This window comes from Perognathus longimembris, chromosome 24, assembly GCF_023159225.1.
Source record: "Perognathus longimembris pacificus isolate PPM17 chromosome 24, ASM2315922v1, whole genome shotgun sequence".
NCBI classification, from domain to species: Eukaryota; Metazoa; Chordata; class Mammalia; order Rodentia; family Heteromyidae; genus Perognathus; species Perognathus longimembris.
Genome location: NC_063184.1, coordinates 7,721,861 through 7,746,079, shown reverse-complemented (window position 1 = coordinate 7,746,079; position 24,219 = coordinate 7,721,861). Strand labels below are relative to the sequence as shown.

Genomic DNA, 24,219 nt, shown 5'->3' with positions numbered 1-24,219 from the left:
TCATCACTGATGATTGGTAACCATTTCAGTAATTTGTTCAACTAGTAGTTAAAAGTGTACTAGATCTTCTGACATTTATCTCTTAAATATGTTTATAACATTTTGGGTTAAACAGCACACACACAAAAAATGTTAATGGTATGAGATTTGAACTCAGGGTCTTGAACTTCCTAAGCAAATGAAAGCCTTGCCTCTAAGCCCTTATTTTTTGAGCAGATGTAAATAACTGCCATATGTGCATGCGTGTGTGTGTGTGTGTGCGCGCACGCGCGTATGTCAGTTGTAAAGCTTGAAATCAGGGACTGGGCCTCTCTATGACTTTTTTGCTCAAGGCTAACACTCTACCATTTGAGTCACAGCTCCACTGCTGGCTTTTTGGTGGTTAACTGGAGATAAGTCTCACAGACTTTCTACCAGGCTGGTTTTGAACTTTGACCTCCAGGCCTAAACCTCCTGAGTACCTAGAATTGCAGGGGTGAGCCACTGGCACCCAGCTAGTAATTGCCATTTTTAAAGAAAGAGAATGCACAAGAATCTAATGTATTTATAGGCTTATTGGTATAGAAGAAATTACAAAAATTTAAGCTTGTTTTCCAACTACATCAGTTAAATGAGAGCTAAGCAGCAATGATTGTGTGGTTTCATATAGGAGGCAAATTTAAGAAATTTAAAAAATACTTGTTTTGATTTTTTCACCCCTTATTTCTTAACAGTATAAAACGTACACAATCATTCTCATGAGATGCAAGCCAGCAAGGCCAAAATTGTTAAGAGGAAATAATGAAGTCTCATCCTTAGTTAACTTGTACAGTGACTTTTCATATATATGTGGGCATGATTTAGAAAGTGTGTACATGAAACCCCAAGGTGTGACCAAATAAACTCTCAACAAATCTATAGGAAATGTCTTCAAGTTGTTCGTTTTGTTTGGGGAAATGTGTTCGCATGTCTAAAATGGTGACTTTTATTTCCAAGACACAGGAATAGGTAAATGTTTTTTTATCTATGGCCTTAACCTGTAGCATGGTTTTGGTGCTTATACATTATTGTATACTGAGTCTCTTTACTGAAAGTATGCACACGCACTGAATTCCTTCCATTGCAAATCCAGATGTGCTTTTAAAAAAACAAGTTCACAACAAATGACATCTGGTAATCCAAGTGATTTTAATATTCACCGTTGATTCATCCGAGGCCAAATTTCACTGTGAAAAAGGAGCAAAAAAAAAAAAAAGATGTGGTGACGCGTACAGACCGTGGAGGGCACTCACAAGTGGGATCGCCACGGCCGCAGCCGCCCCGCAGCGCGTCAAGTTGCCAAGTCCCGCGACAGGATCACGGAAGAAATCGGTTATCACTCCGCGGTCTCCCGCGCTCCGCCGCCCGGCGGGAGGAGTGGAGAGAACGCGTCTAGAAACGTCGGCAGAAGAACGACAAAAAAAAAAAGGAAAGAATTATTTTTATACAAGTCACCGTACCCAAAGGTGCAAAGCCGCCGTGTGACTGGAAGATAGAGCCCGCGTCCGCCCGCACCGCATTCCACGATCTCGCGAGAGGCCCGCCGCTCTCTTCCCGCCCTCCTCCCCACCTCCCCCCCCGTGCGCATGCGTCTTGCTCAAGGGCCGGGTGACCAGGAGAAAAAGCGAAAAAAGCCGCGAGAATAGAAAGGCCAAGTGGAGGAGGCGTGGTGGCTGGTGGAAAGGGTGGAGCTTGACGGAAGGGGTGGGGCCTGGGGCGGGCCCCGGCGAAAAGCGTGCTGGTCCCCGCCCTCCGCGGCACTTCCTCCGGAAATCGTCATCAGGTCTATAAGGGAGCGTGCGCGGGGACACTCGGCCTTTTTTGCCCGGGAGTGCGCGCGGCTTGTCTCTTATCCTATCGGCAGCTGGGTTTCTTTCTGGACTCAGTGAAGTGGCGGAGATCCAAGAGTCCTGCTGTGGTGGGAGATGGCGGCCTGCGTGGAGAAGTCTGAGCCCACTTGGCTGCTGTTTAGGCCCCGGATGGACGCGTGCAGGGCAGCGCCATTAGGCCCAGGCCTTAAAGCCAGGAAGGGACCGGCGGTAGTTGGAACGCCGCCGGGTGACCACCGAGAGCCCGTTCCCTAGTTACATAGCACGCCCTCAGGAGTCCACCGTAGCCCATCCCGCTGGAGACAGCGCCTAGCACGCGGAGCTCCGCCTCGCTCTGAGTGAGTAATACCGCCTTGGGCGATTTCCTCCGATTTCTCCATGGATCTATGGGACCTGTCAGCCGTGGCAGTCTCCCTTCCTAGCCATGGAAGAGCATGATTCTTGCTGATTGGCAAAGCTGTCACCATTTTGTTGGTATCAGATTCTGACTTGCACAAGGAACATGTGTCGTTTATTTGCAAGCCTACGGGATATTTGATTTACTAGACAAGAAAACTCCCCTGAGCTATTCTTCAATGTTTTCTAGGAGGCCTGGACTCGTTGCTGATGAGTGACGGAGAAAGTGGCCCGTTTGCTTTTCTGTGAGTATTTCTGAGTCAATCTGAAGTCATCGGCAATCCTTTGCCGAGATTTGCAAGATTGCTGGCATTTTGTAATTTTGTCAGTTGAATGGAAATAACTGAGGCAAGTGCATGGATGGCAGTTTTGTAATACTAGTTTTCTCTTGTTACAGATAACAAACTCAATGACAGTGGATGAAGTGCTCAGCGACTAACAATGGTTGGCCAAATTTTCAAACCTTGGGAATGGATATCTTGAATAATTGAGGCACTATTTTCAATGTAGGCTTGCATTGTTTTGAGTTAGTGTTTTAATTTTTTGTATAAATAAAATGGTTCGAAGATTGGTTGCATACTTCTTGACAAAATCATGGAAAGAGAATACTAATTTTGTGGAGCTAGGATGAGTTATGAGATTATAGAATTTGAGAAAAATCTATCATGATTCACCTTCTCCTTAGGGGGAAAACAGGGTATTTCGTAACAAAAGATGCAATGCAAGTTGAGAAGCTACATAGTTTATTAACACAAATGCACACTGACCATTTATACCCGATAAAGTTGTACTTGACAGTTGGCTATGGTGAATGCGTTCATTGATGTAACATCAATGAATCAGACTGACTGAAAGCCACCTGTTTACTGGCCTTGAAACATTCCCTGCTTCATGATATTGTTATAAGAGCAGCCAGTGGTTTCTTTGCAGAATGGTGTAAGCTGTACAAATTGCACTTCTCTAAGCCCTTGTGCAAGTGGAGGCCATGTGTGAATGCTGCTGGAAAGTGATTGAGGTGGTGGGCTTTCAGGAATGTGTGCATGATGCTCTCTGCATGAAGCATGGTTTGCGCATTTACAAAGTATGGAGCACCTCTAGGTTTGCACCAGTTTTGTGGAACAGGCTTAAAGAGGGGATGTAAATTGATGCAGGAGGGAAGTCGGGTACGTTAGAGACAGCCATGTATAGGAATATTTACACCCTTACTAGAAGTGCTGGGACTTGAAGGTCTCCTGGCATTCACAATAATTATTGTGTTTTGAGAGTTGTGCCATGTGCGGTTAGTTAGCACAAAGATTATGCCAACTTGCCCCTTTTGAGAAGTCTGGGCCCAGCAGCCAAGGAGCAGAGCCATCCTGAGCGAGAAAGTTGATTGTGAAGACTTTTCCCATGAGCTACCATGAGAAATAGTGCAATCAATGATATTCATCCCCAACTAACAAAAAAGAATGGAATGTTGAGAGTAACAGTCTTCAGGGAAGAAGGGGGGGGCATGTGGTTTCCATTTTTTTGCACTTGAGTTCATGATCTTCCATCAGCCATATAGTTTCCTCATTCAGAAATGAGACCACTGTAGTATCTTCTTGAACTTTAGTTTCAGACGATCTAGAATGTGACAGTTTGTGATTTGTGCAAGGAAGACAAACTAGTTTGTGAGGTTGGATTTTATAAGCTTAGTGTTGGGAAAACCTGTCAGTTACTGGGACACTCCAGTAGATGGCACACTTGTTAGTCCTACAAAACTGATACCATTAGTGAAGTTTGCATATGTTGCCAGAAATCCCAAATTACCATGTGGCGAAACTTCCTCTGAAGAATATGCAATTGGAACTTGTATAAGCAGTCATACTGCACAGTCAGTGGAGAATGTTGGAGACTGCATGCAGAAGAGATTACTTAAGTGAGGTTTTTGTTCCTCCAGTAAACTTGGTAGCTAGTGATGCTAGTTTAAAAGCAACCAGTATTGAGGTATATAACTAAAAGGGTTCACATGTTTTCAAAAGCAGCAAGTGCTGGCAGGAAGAACACAGACCTCAACCTCCAGTAGTTATCACTTCTGAATTAGCACTGCTAGTGGGGCTGATGGGTTTCCATACCCCCACTTTAGGTTTCCAGGAGCTAAAGTCTGGTGATGCTTTTGATCCAAGGTACAAAGGCTGAGACTTTGGTATAAACACCAGGGGAATCCTTAAGTCCACAGCCATATCCCCAAGATGTCACTCCATACACAACCCAGCTGTCTCCAGACCTCTGACACACAAGTGGTCCTCCACTGTCTCCCTGGCAGCTGTCGACACTAGTGTGCTCATGGAGGGTTCCTGCACACAGCATTCTCCCTGTAAACCGGCCCTTGTAACGTTCTTCACAAAACCTCTTGGGAAGCAAGGGAATGGCTGCTTGTTGGAGTGTTCTTGAATAGGCTCGTCCTAGTCAAACCAAATGAATTAGTTGATGAAATCACAGCTAATGATAGCATCACAATAGTAAACATTTAATATTCAAGAAAATGAAATCACGGAATTTCTGTAGTTCAAAGTTTTAAACTATAAATGCCATGTGTAATACTATATATTTTTTGTTGACTTTGAGTATTACACAAGTATGCCAGGGAGTGATCTAGTACTGGAGCTGGAGGTCCACTTAAGGCTAACACCTCCCTTTCTGGATTTCTGGTGGCTAAGTGGAGTCTGCTTTGTCAGCCTAGGCTGGCTTTGAACCATGATCCTCAGATCTCAGCCCCCTGAGTAGTTACGATTACAAGCACAACTTTTTAAAGAATAACGGGTTCTGAGCTAAAACGAAAGGGAAGCTGTAAAACACAATTTCTGCAGATTTTACAGTTTTGCACATTTAAAAGCTAGAAGTATATTCAGTTCACATAAGGATTACATTAAATTTCAGGATTAAGTAAACACGGTAAACAGCACTGCTGGTTTATGCCTGTAATCCTTCCTACTCAGGAAGCTTAAGTTTGAGGATTATATTCAAAGCCAGCAAAGATGAAGAGATACTTAATCTCCAATCAACTAGAAGCCAGAAGTAGAGGCCTGGCTCAGTTTGTAGAACATCAATCTTGAGTAAAAAAGAAGTGTGAGCTCAAGGCCCCTGAATTCAAGCCCACATACTGGCAAAGCATATATACATAAATACCTAAATAGGCATGTGGTAGTGTACAGAATAGTTAAGGAATCAAGCATTGGTCCTGCTTTGCCATGTCAACACAGGTTTCATTTTTGCCACTCTGAGTGTGAGTATTCTCAAACGTTGATGAGCCATTTGGTGCTTATTCCATGGCTGAAATGTACAACTGACATGTTCTCCATGATGACGTTTTCTTGGATGTAGACCCATCAGAATCCCCACTAAATAAGGATAACGGCTATTAAAAATTCTATAATTTACTTCCTTGGTCATTTATTTATTTATTTATTTTGGCCAGTCCTGGGCTTTGGACTCAGGGCCTGAGCACTGTCCCTGGCTTTTTTGCTCAAGGCTAGCACTCTGCCACTTGAGCCACAGCGCCACTTCTGGCCATTTTCTATATATGTGGTGCTGGGGAATTGAACCCAGGGCCTCATGTATACGAGGCAAGCACTCTTGCCACTAGGCCATATCCCCAGCCCCCTTGGTCATTTCTGTTCAGATATGGTATCAAAGGGAAGTGACTGAATTTTCCCATATGAAATAATTCTGACTAGCTTCTGATAAAAATCCATTTGTTTCATGAATCAACATATACTTTGAGATAGCATACTTGGATTTTTTGGAGTTAGGAAATAATTCCTTCCTCATTTACCCCATTTACCTTGAATCACTCCCCATGTTTTCTTAATATTCTGTTTCTGGGATAAATGCTTTAAATCTTGCTACTGTAGAAGGCTAAGTCTAGTTTTAGTACACTTAATCCAAGTAAGATCTAGGCCTGTTTTGACACCCATTCTAAGCAAGTCCTGATAAAAATGTTCACGCCATAATCCTAGCTACTCAGGAGATCTGAGACTTACCTCCAATTAAGCATCAAAAAAGCTGGACATGGCAGAGCACTGGCCACTAGCCTTGAGCAACAAAGCTCAGGAATAGCTTTCATTCAAGCTGTACTTCAACCCTGGCCCTGAGTTCAAGCCACAAAAAAGGATTTAACTACAGCAAGATGATTCAAAGACAAGAACAAACTAAATGCTATTTGTGTTTAAGGTTTGCAAGAATAGGAAGGGAGAATGAAGGAGAAACTTGTGAGTTTCATTGTGTGTTCTTCATCAAGGAATTCTCCATATTTAGCTTAATCACGGTCTCTATGGGAAAAAGACAAGTCATAGACTACCAAAGCCCTTTACAGGGCCAACTACATTAAACTCACCTGAAGACTCATGCCTGGGGTGCTATATCTGAGCTAGTTCTCTACCACTTTGAGCCACAGGTCCATTTCTGTAGATAAGAGATTCACAGACTTTCCTGTGTGGGCTGACTTTGAACCATGATCCTCATATCTCATTAGGATCACAGGTATGAGCCACTGACAGCTGGCTTAGAAAAGCTTTTTAAAATATACACTGTCCAGGGGCTGTGACTATGGCCTAGTGGCAAGAGTGCTTACCTCATATACATGAAGCCCTGGGTTTGAATCCTCAGCACCACATATATAGAAAAGGCTAGAAGTGGCGCTGTAGCTCAAGTGACAGAGTAGCTAGCCTTGAGCAAAAAGAAGCCAGGGACAGTGCTCAGGCCCTGAGTCCATGCTCCAGGACTGGTTTAAAAAAAAAAAAAAAATATATATATATATATATATATATATATATATATATATATTGTCCAATCCAACAGTATGGGGTAAGGTCTTAAAATCTTTCCCAGTCCTCTCACTAGACTAGAGAATTAAAAGTGAATAGAGGGCTGGGGGTATAGCCTAGTGGCAAGAGTGCCTGCCTCGGATACACAAGGCCCTAGGTTCGATTCCCCAGCACCACATATACAGAAAACGGCCAGAAGCGGCGCTGTGGCTCAAGTGGCAGAGTGCTAGCCTTGAGCGGGAAGAAGCCAGGGACAGTGCTCAGGCCCTGAGTCCAAGGCCCACGACTGGCAAAAAAAAAAAAAAAGTGAATAGAGCATTCTCTACCTGTGAGCTCCACTAGCAATTTGTTTCTCAGCTGGTGCTAAAGTTGCAGACAGACCCACAATCAACTCATGATGTGAATCTAGATTCAAGCTTGGCAACATCTCCAAACATCTAGGTAAGCCTGAAGCAATTTAAGATCTCATTGCCTGATATACAACTAAATGTGGCTAATGGCTGACAAAGAAAAGTGCCCAACTTTGCTCATTTGCTCCATTGTGTTAGATTACCTGTGTCTCCCCATCCTGTTATATAACAATTGGAGGCAGTTTTGTGTGGCCTCTCTCTCCGGAGGGGTAAACATGCTGGCAATACGTGACTACTGATTCGGGCACACTGCTCCTCCGGTCCTTGTAATCTCACCAAGGCAATGTCATAATCACTGCTATCTGGCCGATAGTCCCTGTGAATCACAATTTGTTGAACTTCAATTTCTTCTTCAAACTCCTCCGGCACAAGAGTATGATAATCCCCAACCCGAACAGCATAGTTCCTGGTATTGTTGCCGTACCTGAGAAACAGGGAAAACTAATGAGAAGCTAGTTCCAGGTACTGGAAGTTAGTGACTGACAGCCAAGGGTACTAGCAGAGATATGGAAATCTCATTCCAACTTATTAGACACTTGGTGAATATAAACCACCTTTGTCTGTCTCTCACCCAATGCTCATTGTCTCCTGGGAACCTGTTGCAATTACCTCTTATTTCCATTTATTTCACTATGAAGTCGAGATTGCCAGTTAACCTTTAGTTTCTGCGGAGCAAATGTGGAAAATAAGTGGAAATAAAGATTAACTACCGGGCTGGGGATATAGCCTAGTGGCAAGAGTGCCTGCCTCGGATACACGAGGCCCTAGGTTCGATTCCCCAGCACCACATATACAGAAAATGGCCAGAAGCGGCGCTGTGGCTCAAGTGGCAGAGTGCTAGCCTTGAGCGGGAAGAAGCCAGGGACAGTGCTCAGGCCCTGAGTCCAAGGCCCAGGACTGGCCAAAAAAAAAAAAAAAAAAGATCAACTACCTATCAATTCTCCACCAAAGAGAGGAAAAAGGATCAGAAGAGGAACAAATAACACAAGGTAGAATTATCGTACTGTATTTGTCATCTTCATTTTTTTAAAATTTTTACAGGGGCAGGAAGTATGTGTAATCTAATCTGATACCCCTCAAAGACAATATTTACTTATTCCTACCATGGAGACACAACTATTCCCTGTTCACGTGTACCCCAGGTCAGCATATATACATTTTTTTTAGCGCTCTGTGTGTGTGTGTGCATGCGTGTGGTGGTACTAGAGCTTGAACTCAGGATCTTATATCTGCAAGGCAGGCACTTTTACCACTTGAGCCAATCTGGCCTTCACTGACTGTAAACTAAAAATGAACCATTTATCTTAACAAGAAGTAAAAGGCACCATTCTTGTCAAAATGAAAGATTAGAACCTATAATTTTGTTTATTTTATTTTTATTATTTTGTCAGTCATGGAACTTGAACTTGGGGCCTGAGTGCTATCCAAGAGCTCTTGCTCAAGGCTAGCATTCTACCACTTTGAGCCACAGCTCCACTTCTGGTTTCCTGGTAGTTAACTTGAGATAAGAGTCTCTTGAACTTTCCTGCCCAGGCTGGCTTTGAACCACAGATATCAGCCTCCTGAGTAGCTAGGATTATAGGCATGAGCCACCAGCACCTAGCTGTATCTATACTTTTTTCTTTTTTTTTTTTGCCAGTCCTGGGGCTTGGACTCAGGGCCTGAGCACTGTCCCTGGCTTCTTTTTACTCAAGGCTAGCACTCTGCCACTTGAGCCACAGCACCACTTCTGACCATTTTCTGTATATGTGGTGCTGGGGAATCGAACCCAGAGCCTCATGTATATGAGGCAGGCACTCTTGCCACTAGGCCATATCCCCAGCCCTGTATCTATACTTTTAAAGTGGTTCTAATTTAAGGAAATGGATCCACTAAGCCTAAGCATGGAATCCCCCACTCCTTTAAGCCATTATTAGAATAGATTTAACACTTGAGATTTGAAGAGCAGCCTACAGAAGTCTGGATTCATTTCCCAGTAATAGTTGTCTTCTACAGTCATCTCTCCTAGTGGATATAATTATATATTTCAGGGATAAAACTGGCCCTGTAAGCCCCTTCGAAACATATACTGTGGTTCTTGGATTCTCAAGAAAGCATAAAAAGAAGCCTCTTTTTCTATGTATTTTAAGGGCTTGCTAGTTGAACTTCAACCATCTTTCTAGGATTTGCTTTTGTCCTGAGTTTGAACTCAGGAATTTTTGCTTACTTGGCTGACACTCTACCACATGAGGCCCTCTTCAAGCTGGCTTTTTACTGTTGATTTTGGAAAGTCTCACTGACTTTCTGTGTAGGCCTGGCTTTGAACCATGATCCTCCAGCTTCCTAAGAAGCTACGATTACAGGGGTAACCCACCGACACCCCATAGACTATGTTTATTATATTCACAAACACTTCTAAAGTAAACATTTCTAATTTTGACTGACACATCATTCCATTATTTGCTTTGTTGAAATGCCTTCCACTCCCCCTCAAACAACTTGGGTGAAATTTTCAGACAAGCTTGAGTAAGAGAGAAGCTGAAATCCAGCAGTTTAGTAAAATTAAATGTCCAAGTTTCTCTGGGATTCTAGGGCTAGAAAAGACAGGCACACACACGCGTGCAAGCACGCACACACACACACACTCTAGTATTAAAAATTCAAGCTAGGAGCAAGTGGCTCACATCTGTAATCCTAGCTTCCAGGAAGCTGAGATCGCAGTTCAAAGCCACCCTGAGAAGAAAAGTCCATGTGAGACTCATCTCCAATTAACCACTCAAAAAAATGCAAGTGGCACTGTGGCTCAAAGTGCTCAGAGTGCTAGCCCTGAACAAAAGGGCTCAGGGCAGTGCTCAGGCCCTACGTTCAAACCCTATCAGAAAAAAAAAATTGAAGAAACAGTTTAGGTTTTAAGGTCAAATTTTGTGTGTGTTTATTCAGCCTGTACACACACATCTGCTACTACTAGAATCTGTTCTTTTCTGGAGGAAACTCCAGAAGTTGCTTAAAGTTGTTTATAAAAACAGTTCCAGCTGCTAAGGGAGTAACCTCCTCAGTAGAATATTGCATTGAGCCTTACAGATACACAACATGTACACAGGAAGTAGTTTTAGCGTGACCCAGGAGAGTGTGCATGTCAGCAAAGACCTCATCCTTTACAACTCTGTTCTGCCACATAGAAGAATTGTGTCAGCCATCTGATACACTGTGTTCCTAAAAAAGTAAGTCTCATTGCTTGTCTTTCTAATTAGAAAGATCTACATATTCTTGATTTTTCCAAAGCAATAATCTCTTGATCATTTCCAGCTGCTATGACATTCCTAGGCAAAAAGTCAACAAGATAAAAATCAGGTAAAGTTATATTCTACACACACACACACACACACACACACACACACACACACACACACACACACACACAAATAAAGGAGTCCTTGTGCCCAGTATAGGCATTCCTCTAAAATAGTGTTTGTTATAAGAATGGGCAGTTAGAAAGGAGTTTCCTGCTCTGGTTCTTTTCAGTTATAAACAAAAGGTCATTGCAAGGTACTTTGCAGAAATGATTTCACATAGAAAGAACAGTGTATATGGTGAAGGATTCACAAGACTGCTACCAAAAAAAAAAAAAAAAAAAAAAGAAATGTTTTCCCTTGACTCTGCTAAAAAGATCTGACATTCCAAATGTGCTATGGCTTTAACAATGGAGAAAATGTAAAACAAAATTGCAGCAAGCCTGTAAGTAGTTCCTGGAGAGAGACACGGGTGTGGGGCAGGTATCACCCAACTTTGCTGTGTGTGAAAGCTGTGAGAGAATGACAGATCACCCACGAGAAGGTGGGTGCCCTATATTTATTAAATGTGTATGTACCCTGTATGAACTATGACTGTCCTATATAAAACACAGTGACTGAGGACGAGGATGTAGTGGCCTTCTGACTTCATCCTCGCTAGGCCATCGTTCCTACCCTAACTTAATCTAAGGATTGTAGAAAATAGATATAACTGAAGGGGGGGGGGGGGACATCAAAGGGTCCCCTTCTACATCAGAAATAATTCAGGAGGTAACAACCGTTCGTGAGTCTTACTGCTCAGAAATGACTGCTCAAGAGCACTAGCCCGAAGCCAGACACTGGCTGGTGGTTCACGTCTGTAATCCCAGGGACTCAAGAGGTTGAGATCTGAGGATTATGGCCTGAAGCCAGCCCAGGAAGGGAAGTCTGTGAGTTTCCTAGCTCCAACTAACCATCAAAAAGCTGAAGCGGCACTGTGGCTCACAAGGTAAACTGTTAGCCTTGTACAAAAAGAGGGGCAGGGCAGTTCCCAGACCCTTGAATTCCAGCCCCAGGACCCATACCACCACCCCCAAAAAGAGCACTGCCTGTATCACAGCATTCAAGATACAAGTGTCAGAGTGCCTGGTGCACACACACAAAAATACCTTCATTTATTCACAGGCCCCAGGCTTGACAAAACAGAGGAAATGCGAACAGAAAGAATAAGGAGATAAAGGAACTAATTTCAAATACGAAATTCAGACACACACCCCACCCAGCTAGTAAGCATTAAACTACCATCATTTACATATGCCTGGCAAGAAATCTAAAAGGAGTAGCTTCTCAAAGCATGACTCCATGCGACAGTCTGTTTCTCATGACTAAAGGAGGATTAATAGAAACCCAAGTCCCTGAATCTAGATTTAAAAACAAACAAAAACACCTGGGCTTTGTTCTAATCACTAGGACCTGGCTCTATGCCTTTTCACAAACTCAGTGCAATAAGGGCTAGAGTAGCTGTAGGCCCTTCAAACAGGAAGCCCCGAAAACCCAAGCAGATTACTGGCACAAGATGTAACACATTTGCTAGGCAGTGTTCCCCTCCTCTCATTAAATAAATCTTGCATCATAGCCAAAGCATATGAAAATGCTGCATACCACAATCTGCTCTTTAATCAACTGTCCTTACCTTACACCAAGCAGATAACAGGAAAAAATTCCAGATGACATCTGGAAGGAGTTAAACGTTGATCTACGGTTAAAATAATCAACATCCTCTAACTAAAAGCCCAACATTCTTAAACACAGCCACTATTTGCCAAGGGGACCCTCACACACACTTTTAGCATGCAACAATCACTTAGGATGACCTACTGTGTGCCAAGTTACATAGCAGACACCTGGTGTATAAACAATAATGAGACAGAGACTGACTCTAGGTAACATCTAAAAGGAACAGGCCAAGGGAGGAAAAACAGTATGAACAAATTCAACCTGCCCCCCACCCCACCCCAAAGCAAACAAACAAAACACCTTCAAAGGAGCCAAAACACACATCAAAGTTTTTAAACCTAAGTGAAATTATTTGAGCTATCTTCCTACTTCTGTTCTTCAGTCCTTGAACCCCCAAGACAATAACTTTTAGCTGAGTTGAAAGGCAAGGAGTCTTGAATAAATGGGGGAAATCTAAATATACCATAGTGATTACTTTATCTCAGCCCTAAGCTCCTAAACAGACTTCTTCAAGTGCATTTCCACGTCTTCAGTCCTTCCTTTTGTTAATATACTTTCCCTCCCTTTCGCTCTGTCCTTAATAATCACCAATGTTGGTAGTGAATTTCACACTTAATAAAATACTTTCATAACAATTTGTAGACCTCACTATGGAATAGAATACTACTTAACTTCACTTTGCAACAGAGCAAAATGAGGCTCCAACAGGAGAAATAATTTCTAAAAAGCTACACAGTTAACCAAAAAGCTGGAACTAGAATCTGGGTCTTCATAGGCAAATCCAAGTTTTTTCTGTAACACGGTCCTAACTTCTGATTTCCATTGCCATGTCTCAAGACCTTCTATCTTTCTTTTTCCACCTCTCTCTCTCTCTTTCTCTCTCTGTCTCTCTCTTTCTCTTACTACAATATTATAAGTGGTCTCCCTCTTATAGAAGAATATAAAATAAAAGCCCTACCAGTTCCTGCCATAGAGATTTTTAAATTTTTAAATCACTCCAGAAAAGAGGCATACAAACACATACGCAACGATGTTTCTATTTTTCAACCTCCTTCATGCACCCTTATCTGTTTTGCCATTCCCCTTTAGATCTCTCCCACACAACTTCAAATGACTCATCTCCTAAAACTCTCTTTGATCATATTTCAAGGTTCAAAAGCCTTTGGTGTTTCTCACACCTTAGTGAGTAGAACAGAAACCCACAGCTCCAGCATTCCAGCCCTGACTTAATTTGTCTAAATCTGCTACTGCTAGCCTTCCAAGGAGGCTCACCCCTTCTCCACACTGCCCTCTCAAACAGCCATTCTTGGTTTCAACAGACTGCAGAACAAATCTCATCCACCCACTTGTAGTCCAGCCCATCTTTGTACTGTCCTAGAGGTGAAGAAGCAGTAACAACAAAACAAAACAAAAAAAAAAAAAGAAAGAAAGAAGCAACCACAGAAACTTACCTTAAAGCAAAAAGTGTCTCACCTCCTTCTAACATTGGTCGTATTTGAAGCAACAGGCAATAGCTACTGAATGTCTTTCTGCTTGCCCTTTGAGGTGCATCATGATGTTTCTTGGTGGCATGGCACTCAGAACTAAGCATAGTTCTCTCTAACAAACTGAGTGCACTTTCCTGACAGTAGGTTGAGCACAGGAAGACAGGACAGCAGGCTCTTTCGCTGCTTTTTCTGGACACTGGGCTATCATTCGTTGCTAGCCAAAACTGAATTAATGTTGTAGGCAACCACATGACACCATGGTATGAAGTAAAATGGTGGGCCACTAAAACCTACGAGCACTTCTCACTTGTGCTGTCTAAGCCACATTTCCTGGAATTAAAGGCAGCATTTTACTTCATCTTTCTACTGTCTTACTAGAATCTGCCTGTCTTTTGCTATCATGATCTCACATCAGTTCTTGGGGGAAGCCCTACCATAACCCCCTTCCCTCCAAAAATCTACCTTCTTTTCTCCCTGACTCCAGAGCTCCTTTTGCCACCAGGGTAGTGGCTCCCTGGGGGAGGGGGGGAGGAGGTTGTTTTTTAGATGCCACCTCCCTCACTTCTCCCAAGTGCTGTCACGGCACAGGGCTAGGCAATCCCAGGGGTCCAAGCTGATGGTGACATGGGGAGGGGGATACGCACCTCTTGAAACAGTGAGCCGCAGTCAGCGCCCAGCAGCTACTCAGCAGAGTAGCACCACAAAGGAGCCGGCCATCTCCATGCCGTGACTTTAGCCGGAGGGCCACCTGCCAAGGCCAGCCGCCCCTGCGAAGAAAGCAAAGCACACAGCCATAAAAGGAAAACAACGAAAAATGCCTGGAAGAACCGTGACTTTCAGGGCTTGTGGCTGGTGAGAGGCTCAAAGGCATCCCATGCCTGAAGGTCCCTTCCTACATTCAAATCTGAACACACCACACAGAGCAACTCTGAAGATGTGCTTGTGGGCTTTTTAGGCATCACACCAATTGCTGACATATTTAGAAACACGTTGAGTCTGCTCCATTTTGTGTGATTTGAGTGTGGCTCTTCTCCTCATCCCCTAACCTGAAGAAGGCACTGGTGTGGCTCATCTTGGTCACCCTAGCTACTCAGGAGGCTGAGACCTGAGGATCGTCATACAAAGCCAGCTCCGGAAGGAAAGTCCATGAGACTCTTATCTCCAATTAGCCACCAAAAAAAGAGCCAAAAGTAGAACTGTGGCTCAAATAATAGAGGCCCAACCATGAATGTAAAAAGGGACAGCCAGTGCCCAGGCCCCAGTACCAGGACACACACATTCGGATAGGGAGATAGGCAGATAGATAGATAGATAGATAGATAGATAGATAGATAGATAGATAGATATAGGCAGATAGATAGATAGATAGATAGATAGATAGATAGATAGATAGATAGACAGGCAGATAGATAGATAGATAGATAGATAGATAGATAGATAGATAGATAGATAGTCAGATGATAGACAAACAGACAAATAGATACCCAAAGAGGTATTTAATAAACAAAGTGCTGACTTCCCATTCCTAAGTTCAAATAAAATGTCCTATTACAATGAGTCAAATCAGAAATGTATATATTCTAGATTAAATGGGTCTGTACAATTATACATTTTTTAGGTTTCCTGTCAAATTATTTTGTCCCTGCCACATCATATTTATCTCATCTACACGGGCTAGAGACATAAGACTATGATCTATGTAAAATTAGTAGAGGTAAAAGAACAATGATATTATCATTGTGATCTGTACTTAATTTAGGAAATAAATTCCTATGTAACCATAGACAATCCCAAGTTTGTAGCATAATATGGATATAAATAACTCTGTTCGGTGGAAAAATTACTTTACATAAATTTTTACCTTAAGGAATTTTTCCCACCAATGATCCGCTTCTGCCGATGGTGCAGTAATCGCAACCCACAAACAAAGGACGGGGTGTCTGAAGAAGGAATGGATGAGGCAACTGTCACCTGTCAATAGTGGACTAAACACATGACGAACACCTTTCACTACTGATCCCTCCTATATTTTACATGCCTGCTCTTTTCACATGATAGGATAATTTTTACAATTAAAAACCATTTTTTCCTTGAAGCAATTACTTTTTTTTCATTGAGGCAATAATACACAAGCAGATGATGAACTGTATGGAGTTTTCCATCACTCAGCTCGGAAGGGTTTCATGGGCTGCTGAATGGCTCAATGTGCATCCCCTGGTAGTTACCAAGGTTATAGAAGCTGGTTATAGAAGTTTTCCTGACATTCAAAAACATTAAGAGAGATAATCGCTAAGGTAGTAACAGTCTAGGTCTCTTTGTAAATACAACCTTCTTCTAAGCCACAGAGGAATAAAGCACACACACACTCCTCAAAATAGAATTTTTATCTGAATTTACATTTACTTGCTCATGTACTATGGTAACATACAAAAGCCAGCTTCCCAAGATTACAGATTTCTGTCATGAACATACAAAAGCAAAGAGTTAGATTAAAAATATATGAGGAGCTGACACCTGGTAGCTCACACCTATAATCCTAGCTACTCAAGAGGCTGAGATCTGAGGATTGAGGTTCAAAGCTAGCCCAGGCAGGAAAGCCTGTGAGACTCTTATCACCAATTAGCTACCAGAAAACTGAAAGTGGTGTTGTGGTTCAAGTGGTAGCGTGCTAGCTTTGAGATGAAGAGCTCAGGGACAGTGCCCAGGCCCAAAGTTCAATCCCCATGACCGCCAAATACACACACACACACACACACACACACACACACACACACACAGAGAGAGAGAGAGAGAGAGAGCAAGAGAGAGGGCTGAGGGCATTGCTCAAGTGGTAGGAATGCTTGCTAGGCATGTGCAAGGTCTAGGGTTTGATTTCCTGGATTCAATCCTCAGCAGCACACACACACACACACACACACACACACACACACACACACACACGCACATATTACATATAATAGACATATGTATCATATATAGTATAGTATTTATAATGTATATAATATATAATGTATACATGCATTATATATGTTACATGATAACATGTGTTATGTATAATGATAAACATTATATTACATATCAGGTGTACATGTATATGTCATATATATGAAGAGGTGATATACAAAAGATGGGTAAATATACAAAGTAGATTTTTTATATAGAGATAATTTCTTTGCCTAAGAATATATATACAAAATATTTACTATCTATGTAAGAAGAGAATTGTGCCAAATGTATGAAGATTGAATCTTTGTAATAACTAAGCAGAAGGGAATCAACTGTAATTCACTCTTTTTTCCTTCCTTCCTTCCTTCCTTCCTTCCTTCCTTCCTTCCCTTCTTCCCTCCCACCCCCCTCCCTCCCACCCCCCTCCCTCCTTTCCTCCCTCCCTTCTTTCCTTCCTTTAGGGTTTGAACTCAGAATCTCAAAGTTGCTAGGCAGGCACTCTACCATTTGAAATACTTCACTAGCCCTAAAGTAGTTAGTTCTTGATAGAGAAAGTATTTCAACAATATATTAATTTGCCAAATGACCTCAGAAGTATACTGTCCAAAGCTGAACTTTCATCACTTAGGATATGACTCATCTAGATGACATTGCAAACTATAAGCTATTAGAAAAACAACAATTTCCAACCATATCCAAATCGGGTCAATGTATATAATTGCCAAGAAAAGGACGAATAAAATACTGAGCAAGCAAAACTTAAAGTTTACATCATTCTGGGACAAGGAGTTCCAAATCACAGGGAAAGAAATCTATTTAAAGCTATACACTAGAATAAAATATTTAAGAGACCAGACCAAGGTCTTTTAGGAAAGGATCCATTCTGACCAAAAATCAATGATTTCCATCTGTTCATCTTACACAAGTCACCAACCCTTGACCACCATAAGATCAGTTTGTTGATAATCCAGATTCCATTTTGTAACTAGTCTGACATGACTGACATCTTTCTATTGAGGTATGGTACCATGGCTTGCCATGAAAAGTATCAAGATAAGATACAAAATATCAAGATAAGATTCTATGAAGGTCTAAAAAGGTAATAAAAACAAATCCATGATATCTGATCACTCATATTTTCAAATAGGCTTACATAGTCTATTATAATTTATGTTTATGACTTTTCTGCTGCTTAAGAAATTTGAGTCTAAAGAATTAGTTGTAATCAATTCAGAAATATAATAAAAATTATTAAAAGCCATTTAAGTTAAGTTGTCATCAGCATTTAGGGAAAACTGTGTTACCACACCATTTTCCCACATTTTGAAGCTCACAGATATGAAGAATCCCATTAGCAATATTCAAATAATTTATTACATTGCCTTTGACACTAATTATATGGTATTTAAAACAAAAAAAAGAGACTGGCGTGGTGGAACTTGTCTGTGTTCCATGCACGTGAGAGGGTGAGGCAGAAGAATCTGAAGTTGGAGGCCAATAGGGGCGACATAGTGAATTTCAGGCCAGCCTGAGTGCACACAGCAAGCCCCTGTCTCAATTATCTGAAAGGAGGAGGAGGAAGAGGAGAAGCCGGGAGAGGAGAAAGTGGAAGAGAAGGAGGAAGAACTGGCATGGGAGGGGGTGTTGGGGGTTGGGTAGGGGCAGAGACATAGACAAAGAAACACGGACAGAAACAAGAGACAGAAACAGAGACCAAGAATGCTCAGGTGCATGAGGTGCATTCAATGACAGACTTTCAGGCTGGGCACTGGTGGCTCACATCTGCAATCCTAGGTACTCAGGAGGCTGAGATTTGATGATCTAGGCTTTAAGCCAGCCAGGCAGACAAATACTAGAGACTCTTATGTCCAGTTAACCACCAAAAAAAAACCCAGAAGTAGTAGAGGTGTGGTTCAAATGGTAGAGCACCAATTTTGAGCAAAAAAGCTAAGTGAAATGCATGAGTCCCTGAGTTTCAAGTCTCAGTACTGTCTATGGATTCTCAGTACTGTCACTGTGGATCCTCAGTACTTTCTATGGATCCTCATTACTGTCTATGGATTCTCAGTACTGTCACTATAGATTTTCAATCTGGATCAAGAAGCAGCTGGCTATTCTTTTCATAAAGCAAAAGCACAGATTATTCTAAAGTAGCTGATTCTCCTACTCATTCATTTAAATCAATATTTACTTCATAAAACCTGATTTCCCTAAGAGAATTCTAAGTAAATCAACTTATTGGGCCATACACAGTCAGTCTACTACATTCTACCTTTTCTTATGTTATGAATTTCAGAGAATAAGAGTTTACAAAAGGGACTGGGAATATGGCCTAGTGGCAACAGTGCTTGCCTCGTATACATGAAGCCCTAGGTTCAATTCCTCAGCAACACATATATAGAAAATGGCCAGAAGCGTCGCTGTGGCTCAAGTGGCAGAGTGCTAGCCTTGAGCAAAAAGAAGCCAGGGACAGTGCTCAGGCCCTGAGTTCAAGGCCCAGGACTGGCAAAAAAAAAGAGTTTACAAAAGGTAATTTTTAGTTTCGAAATATATTTAGACTTATTCCTGCCTGTTTAAAACATTGAGAACTGGGTGGAGAAGTGTCTGTTGTTGGTGGTTGTTTCTTGAGACATCCCTGCTCACATTTCTTTCCTTTTTGTGAAGCAGATGCCAATTCTCAATTTTCAAACCTGACAGCTCTATGATATCCAAAGTAGAAATACAGAGAAATGAAAGAATGTAAAAGAAGACTAATCTCAGAGATGACAGGGTCATGGAAAGCCATCAACCAAGAACCTTACCATCCTGGTCAGCCCATCTCAGCACATTTCCCAAGAACGAAGCACTGGCTCTAAACACCGGCACAAGTAACACAGGGCTGCATGCACTCTCCTTGCACGGGACTGTCACAATCAGGGCCCCGTGTGTGGGAATGAGGTGGAAGTGAGTAGTTTTTCACGTGTTCAGGCCCCACGGAGGAGACTTACCTTTAAGACTGTTACCTGATGCTTTCTTGCCAAAATAATCACAAATAACCCCTGCATCTTCACTATGGCGGCAGTTGTGTCTTCCGATCTCTTGCTTGATGCAGTCAGCCAGGGACCGCTCATTTCCCGTGCACTTCACATTGTCCATGTGGATGGGGCCTTTTCCTTCCCCAAAATAAGCCATAGATCTTGCCCTGGCAGGACCCCTGCAAGCAAAGCACACTTAAAGGGTGTAGAGACTCAGTTGAGCATCCACACGACCAGAGCACAAGATAGTCACGCTGTTCATTAACACGGACATAGCCTGTACATGACCAGAAGACTTTCATTCATGACTGTCCATAAGTTGAAATGAGAAAAGCAGTAACTGGGGCTGGGAATATGGTCTAGTGGTAGAGGGCTTGCCTCTCATACATGAAGCCCTAGGTTCAATGCCACAGTACCACATATATAAGAAAAGGCCGGAGTGGTGCTGTGGCTCAAGAGGTAGAGTGCTCTAGCCTTGAGCAAAAAGAAGCCAGGGACAGTGCTCAGGCCCTGAGTCCAAGCCCCAGGACTGGCAAAAAAAGAAAAAAGAAAGAAAAGAAAAGCAGTACCATCTTCCCTGCCATGCCCCATAGATGCTGTAAGGGTCTCGTTTTGCTTTTGCTTAGAACATCACACTAAATGGCATTTCAAAAAAAAAAAAACAGCTAGTTTTAAACTCTGTATCAGAGGGGGAAAACAATTTTTAACACTCACAGTATAATATAAAGCTGGATGCTGGTGGCTCACACCTGTAATCCTAGCTACTCGGTAGGCTAAGATCTTAGGTTCAAAGCCAGCTCAGGCAAGAAAGTTCATGAGCTTCTTATCTCCAATTAACCACCAAAATAAACAAATAAACAACAACAACAAAAAAAACCAGAAGTGGAGCTGTGGCTCAAGTGGTAGAGTCCTATCCTTGAGCACGAAAGCACAGGGACAGCTCCTAGGTGCTAGTCCAAGCCCCAGGACTGGCACGCACGTACACACACACACACACACACACATACACATACACACACAGAGTATTATTGCCAAGGAAATTTTAAGATTAAGTATCTAGCCAAGTCCTAAGAACTGATTTTTTGAGTCCTTTAGATACAAAGGTACAATTCTTAAAAGAGAATTAAAAATAGAAGGCAGACTTACTTTTGACATATTTCCTTTTTTTTTTTTTTTTTACTAGCACACTACCTTTTTAAAAATGTGCAAATTAGCAGGGCACTCAAATTTGTGACTCAAATCTGTAAGCATAGCTACTGAGGAGCTGAGGATTGGGGGATCATGATTTGAAGCCAGTCCGGGCGTAAATATTCATGCGACTCCATGTCAACCCCATGGCTTAGCACAGTGGTGTGAGCCTGTCGGGACATGGGGAAGCAAAATGGAGGACTGCAGACTAGGTGAGCCTGGCATATACAAAGTGAGACCCTGCCTTGAAAATAACCAGCAAACGCTGAAAAGAGCTGCAGGTGTGGCTCAGGTGGCACAGTTACTGCTTAGCCAATCCTCCCACTTTGTGCCATTACACAGAAAAAATGTATATGCAAATCCAAAAACTTTTTAATGCAATAAAATATTTCAACCAACATCAAATTTAAAACTCTACTAATAAATTAACAAATATGATTATGAAAGACAAATCTTCAGAATTTGAGTTACAAAGGGGCTGGGTGCACAGCCCAAGTGCTAGAGCACTTGCGTCGCATGCACAAGGCCCTGGGTTCAACCCTTAACACCACCCAAAAATATACATATATTTATATGTATACATGTATACATATGTGTAAAGATATATTTACAATATTTGAAAAGTAGAAAATTATCCTACTGTTCAAGTATGTATTAAAGAGGGTATAAACAATAGGTAAAAAGAAAACTTCAATAAATATTAAATTAAGAACACCGCTTTACTAAAAATCACCCTAAGATACTGAGATTAATTCAAAAGATGGTTGTAATGGATATTTACAAGGCTGAAGCTATCTATAGCTTAAGTACTAGAACCCCAGCTGTGAAAAAACAGCCAAACAATAGTATTATGCCCTGATTTCAAGTCCCAATATAGATACACAGTCCTCCAGACTGTATGTATTTATATACATGTGTGTGCACATACAAAAATACACACAGACTCATATACATGCATACATATACATCTTCTGCAAAGGATGAAAATTTTACATTTCAAGGATGAAATAACTATACTTCCTATAGATCCAAGTATTTTCTCATCATATATTTCTAACAAATGACAAGATCAAATTTATTTATAATAATGATTAACTTTTTTTGTTGTTGGGAGGGGGCGGGGCTTGAACTCAGTGCCTAAGCTCTGTCACTGAGTTCTTCTGTCAAGGATAGCACTCTGCCACTTTGAGCCACAGCACCACTTTCAGTTTTTGAGTGGTTAATTGGAGATAAAGAGTCTCACAGGGACTTTTCTGTCTGGGTTGACTTCAAACCATGATCCTCAGATCTCAGCCTCATGAGTAGCTAGGATTACAGGTGTAAGCCACCAGTGTCAACTACAATTTAACTTTAAAATTTTATACACAAATATGTCAAACGTGAACATTTGCAAGTATTTCGATGTAAGACACAAATCAGATATACTTTAATTTTGATTGCCAATAAAATAGTAACTGTGAATGCCCAACGTATGATACTGTAACCTCTCTGTACATCAGCTTGATAATAAAAATTTGAGAAAAAAAAATAGTAACTGTGACACCATTAAAAACATCATTTAAACCAGGCATGGGTGGCTCATGTCTGTAATCCTAGCAATTCATGAGGCTGAGATCTGAGGATCTCAGTTCAAAGCTAGCCTAGATATAAAAATACTTTGAGACTCTTATCTCCAATTAGCTACCAAAAATGGTAGTTAACTGAAGAGCAAAATCTCAGACTTTCCTGCCTATGCTGGCTTTCAAATGTGACCCTCAGGTTTCAGCGTTCTGGGTAGCTAGGATTATACTCATGAGCCTCCAGTGTCTATTAGACTCTTCCTAGATACTTTTTAAAACTTTCTTATGTGACATATTGTATATTTATAGAGGGAAACTAGAAGACACTATTTGTTACTTCTTTTTTTTTTTTTTTTTTGGCCAGTCCTGGGCCTTGGACTCAGGGCCTGAGCACTGTCCCTGGCTTCCTTTTTGCTCAAGGCTAGCACTCTGCCACTTGAGCCACAGCGCCACTTCTGGCCATTTTCTGTATATGTGGTGCTGGGGAATCGAACCCAGTGCCTCATGTATACGAGGCAAGCTCTCTCGCTACTAGGCCATATCCCCAGCCCCTATTTGTTACTTCTTTATACTTCCTAATTAAGAAAATATACTGCCTACATTTTCAACTGAGTGGCATTAGGTTTAGGGAGCTGGGGGCATGGCTCAAGTGGTAGAGTCCCTACCTACTATGCATAAGACCCTATGTTTAAACCCTAGTACTGCCAAAAAAGAAAGACAGAAACTAACTGCTTTTATATGGAAGTCTAATGAGAACAAACCTCAAAACAAATCAGAATGGTCATCAAAAAAAATCCAAATAATGAGTTTTCTTACTTATAGCCAAGCTGCCGACAGATCACAGTCGCATCCTTGTCAGTCCATCCATCATCACAGATTGTTCCCCACTGGCCATTGATAAAGACCTCTACTCGCCCTTCTTTCTTATTTTCTCCATCCATCAGTCTGATAGGAAAACCTAGTCATGATTCAAAAGTATTAGAAAAGCCAAACCAGCAAACTTATGCTAAACCATGAGACTTCACAAAATAGCACTAACATATGAAACTGTAACCTCTCTGTTCATCAGTTTGAAAACAAAAATTAAAAAAAAAATAGGGCTGGGGATATAGCCTAGTGGCAAGAGTGCCTGCCTCGAATACACGAGGCCCTAGGTTCGATTCCCCAGCACCACATATACAGAAAACGGCCAGAAGCGGCGCTGTGGCTCAGGTGGCAGAGTGCTAGCCTTGAGCGGGAAGAAGCCAGGGACAGTGCTCAGGCCCTGAGTCCAAGGCCCAGGACTGGCCAAGAAAATAAATAAATAAAATAAAGAGCAGATATAAAATCAACTGGACAATTTTTGAGGGAGGAAAAGAAGAGATAGCAATTAAAAAAATCTATCTTCACTTCTATGTATTTTTATGTATTTTGAAATTCCAAAGTCAAGGTGCTCACATTGCTTGACCTTGTGTCCCCAGCCTTCCAAACATTGCCTGGTATCTAAAGAAAAACTATTAGTTGTTTGTTAAATGAATGAGCTTTTAAATACTAAAAAAATATTAACCTGGAGTTGTGTTTACTTCATATCTTAAAAAGAAAATCTATGAACAGAGGCAGG

General features: G+C 41.7%; 1 protein-coding gene, 1 long non-coding RNA gene and 1 other non-coding gene across 3 annotated transcripts in view; 2 read left to right on the top strand and 1 right to left on the bottom strand.

Moving 5' to 3' along the window:
- The first annotated feature begins 1,849 nt into the window (after positions 1-1,849).
- On the top strand, positions 1,850-2,822 carry LOC125341479. The gene is made up of 2 exons (XR_007208991.1): positions 1,850-2,488; positions 2,641-2,822. It is a non-coding gene; the product is annotated as an uncharacterized LOC125341479 (long non-coding RNA).
- Positions 2,222-2,353, top strand: LOC125341731. The gene has a single exon (XR_007209069.1). It is a non-coding gene; the product is annotated as a small nucleolar RNA SNORA24 (small nucleolar RNA).
- A 1,509-nt stretch (positions 2,823-4,331) lies between the features above and the next one.
- The window catches only part of Prss12 (serine protease 12), a 67,439-nt gene continuing 47,551 nt past the window's right edge, over positions 4,332-24,219 (bottom strand). The window contains exons 6-11 of the mRNA XM_048333367.1: positions 23,436-23,577; positions 19,846-20,051; positions 15,774-15,852; positions 14,557-14,679; positions 7,584-7,864; positions 4,332-4,669 (exon numbers count right to left, since the gene is read on the bottom strand). Of these exons, the coding sequence (XP_048189324.1) occupies positions 4,362-4,669; positions 7,584-7,864; positions 14,557-14,679; positions 15,774-15,852; positions 19,846-20,051; positions 23,436-23,577 (1,139 nt within the window). The 3' untranslated portion in view covers positions 4,332-4,361. The remainder of the gene's footprint in view (positions 4,670-7,583; positions 7,865-14,556; positions 14,680-15,773; positions 15,853-19,845; positions 20,052-23,435; positions 23,578-24,219) is intronic.